This window comes from Sinocyclocheilus rhinocerous, unplaced genomic scaffold, assembly GCF_001515625.1.
Source record: "Sinocyclocheilus rhinocerous isolate Xijiao unplaced genomic scaffold, SAMN03320098_v1.1 scaffold603, whole genome shotgun sequence".
Classification (NCBI taxonomy): Eukaryota; Metazoa; Chordata; class Actinopteri; order Cypriniformes; family Cyprinidae; genus Sinocyclocheilus; species Sinocyclocheilus rhinocerous.
The window spans coordinates 3,073,354-3,075,742 of record NW_015656630.1 but is presented as its reverse complement, the minus strand read 5'-3'; the positions used below and the strand labels follow the sequence as shown (position 1 = coordinate 3,075,742).

Below are 2,389 nucleotides of genomic sequence, written 5' to 3'. Positions count from 1 at the left end.
ACACACAACACACGCCCACAGCAGTGGGCAGCCATTTATGCTGCGGCGCCCGGGGAGCAGTTGGGGGCTCGTTGCCTTGCTCAAGGGCACCTCAGTCGTGGTATTGAAGGTGGAAGAGAGCGCTGTACATTCACTCCCCCCACCTACAATCCCTGCCGGTACGAGACTCGAACCCGCAACCTTTGGGTTACAAGTCTGACTCTCTAACCATTAGGCCACGACTTCCCAAGATATGCTAGATATGCTTTGTGTGACTAAATACAACTATGGAATTTATTAAAGTAGTTTTCCTAAGTAGTTTTGCAGATGGTATAGAAAAATTAAGATAAAAGGATACAACAAGGAAAAGAGAAATATGCACTATTGTGTTCCTGATTCTTCTTTTTGTTAATTTAGAGAACAGGACTTTACTCTTGAGCTTGGCTTTACTTTATGACATATCACATTCTTCCTTGTAATTGGATGAATAATATCTGTGTCAATAAAGGCTAGTAATGATTAACTATGTCAAAGCCTGTTTGTGTTATTTTCATAAGCCCAAGTGTTTTTTTTTCTGTATCAGGATGAAGGTGAGTGTTGCTCTCCTGCAGCTGCTGTGCTGTCTTCTGCTCACTGATGGACAAACTGAGGTGCAAGATTTTGTGGCCAATGGAAAAAACAACCAGCCCAACATCTGGACTGAGGTGAGAGATATAAGAGACATGGTGGTGGAGCTCAAAGTCAAGTTGGACATGGCGATGAAAGAGAATGCAAGTTAGTACTAGCGGTTGCTTCTTTTGTCACCTTTTAAATAGTTGAGCAGTTTAAAATAAATCTTTAAAATAATGGATACAAGTCATTTAAATAAACACTCATTAGATCATTATTATTTTATAGAAATGGCAGAACAAATGCAGGAGCTGAAGAAAGAGAATGCAGGTATTTAAAAGTGTATGCAGCCATTCTTTTTCAATTAAAATGTAACAAAAGATTAACGCACATATAAAACAATAAAATAATAAAGCATGAATACATTGTTAAGAAGCATACTTTGTTCTGGGGAAGACACTGTTATGTTGGAAGAAAAAAAATCTTTATTTCGCATATGAAATGCATCCTATGCTTCTTATGTGTATCAGTTACAATTAATGATTTTACTAATTTTAGGGATTATTGATCAACTAAAGATAACTGAAAACCAGCTGGAAGGAATTAAGAGAGAAAATGAAGGTAAATGATTATTCTTCTTCCTTTTTAATATATTTAAGGGATTATGTACAGGCAGCCTTTATTACACAATAAATATTACTGTATAACTCTGAAATAACTCGTTTTGTTTCTGCTTATGTTATGTAGTATGTAAAAACTGCTTAAAATATTTTCCGTACACAGAACAACCAAAAGTGGCATTTTCAGCTGACTTAGGCATGCGTGGTGATTTAGGTCCTCAGAGTACTGAGATCACACTGACATTTAACCACATCTTCACAAACATTGGTAACAACTACAATCCAGCAACAGGTACTTTGAGCAAACATAGCCAATGTCATGCCTAAAGGATAACATCCAGTTCTAATTTTCATCAGGCTCATCCTACATTTGATCTGAATGTTTTGTCAATGGCAGGTCTCTTCACTGCACCAGTTAAAGGAGTCTACTACTTCAGATTCACTGCATGTGGTACTCAAATCAGACAATCACTGGGTGCAAGTTTACATAAAAATGGGCAGAAGATTGTGTCAGTAGGTCAGTGGCGTAATCACGATCAGCACAGGTATGCATCAAATGGAGCTGTCCTGCAGCTGGAAGTGGGTGATGTAGTTTGTGTGAAACTCCTCCCAGGTTACACCATCTATGACAGTCCAGATAACCTCAGCACTTTCAGTGGATTCCTCATTTACCCATTAAAGTGATCAACCATTGCACACTGTACTAAGTATGTTGATTTCCTAATGAAAGACAAATTTACTCATCTGTGCTCTTTCTACATTAGTTTTGAGCTCTCATTTAAATAACTTCTAACTGGTTGTTCAGAGAAAACTGCATGAATCACACTTGTGCTGTATTAATCATATACTCTACCATGGAAAAATCTAACTGCAATAATGATCTCACATGCTATTGTTTGTATTAAACACATTTGTATATAAACCTCTGTACTATCTCATAACATTCTTACCTAAAATAATAATAAAAAATATCATACATTGTATTAATAGTATATTAATTGTATTTATTTAAATATTCTAGATTTTAGCATTCTGAAACATAACAGAATCTTTGGGAGGAAAAAAATAATAGGTACCTTCCTGGGATTTTAGTGAATTACATTGTAGTGCATGATCTGCAGAATCTCTGATCATATTGTTGTTAAAGGCTGACATCTAGTGTTGATTTTTGGACATATGAA

At 36.2% G+C, this 2,389-nt stretch overlaps 1 protein-coding gene across 1 annotated transcript; it reads left to right on the top strand.

The window, feature by feature from the left end:
• Window positions 1-558: 558 nt before the first annotated feature.
• cbln17 (cerebellin 17) lies at window positions 559-2,151 on the top strand. The gene is made up of 5 exons (XM_016528322.1): window positions 559-753; window positions 877-918; window positions 1,147-1,209; window positions 1,372-1,500; window positions 1,606-2,151. The coding sequence occupies exons 1-5, from the start codon at window positions 564-566 to the stop codon at window positions 1,890-1,892; spliced, it is 711 nt and encodes a 236-aa protein (XP_016383808.1). The 5' UTR covers window positions 559-563; the 3' UTR covers window positions 1,893-2,151.
• Window positions 2,152-2,389: the final 238 nt, after the last annotated feature.

Excerpts from the sequence above, each read along its gene's own strand:
- cbln17 (XM_016528322.1), top strand. The coding sequence starts at position 564 with ATGAAGGTGAGTGTTGCTCTCCTGCAGCTGCTGTGCTGTCTTCTGCTC. Across the intron at positions 754-876 it reads GGCGATGAAAGAGAATGCAA|AAATGGCAGAACAAATGCAG; the intron begins GTTAGTACTAGC and ends ATTATTTTATAG. Across the intron at positions 919-1,146 it reads GCTGAAGAAAGAGAATGCAG|GGATTATTGATCAACTAAAG; the intron begins GTATTTAAAAGT and ends TACTAATTTTAG.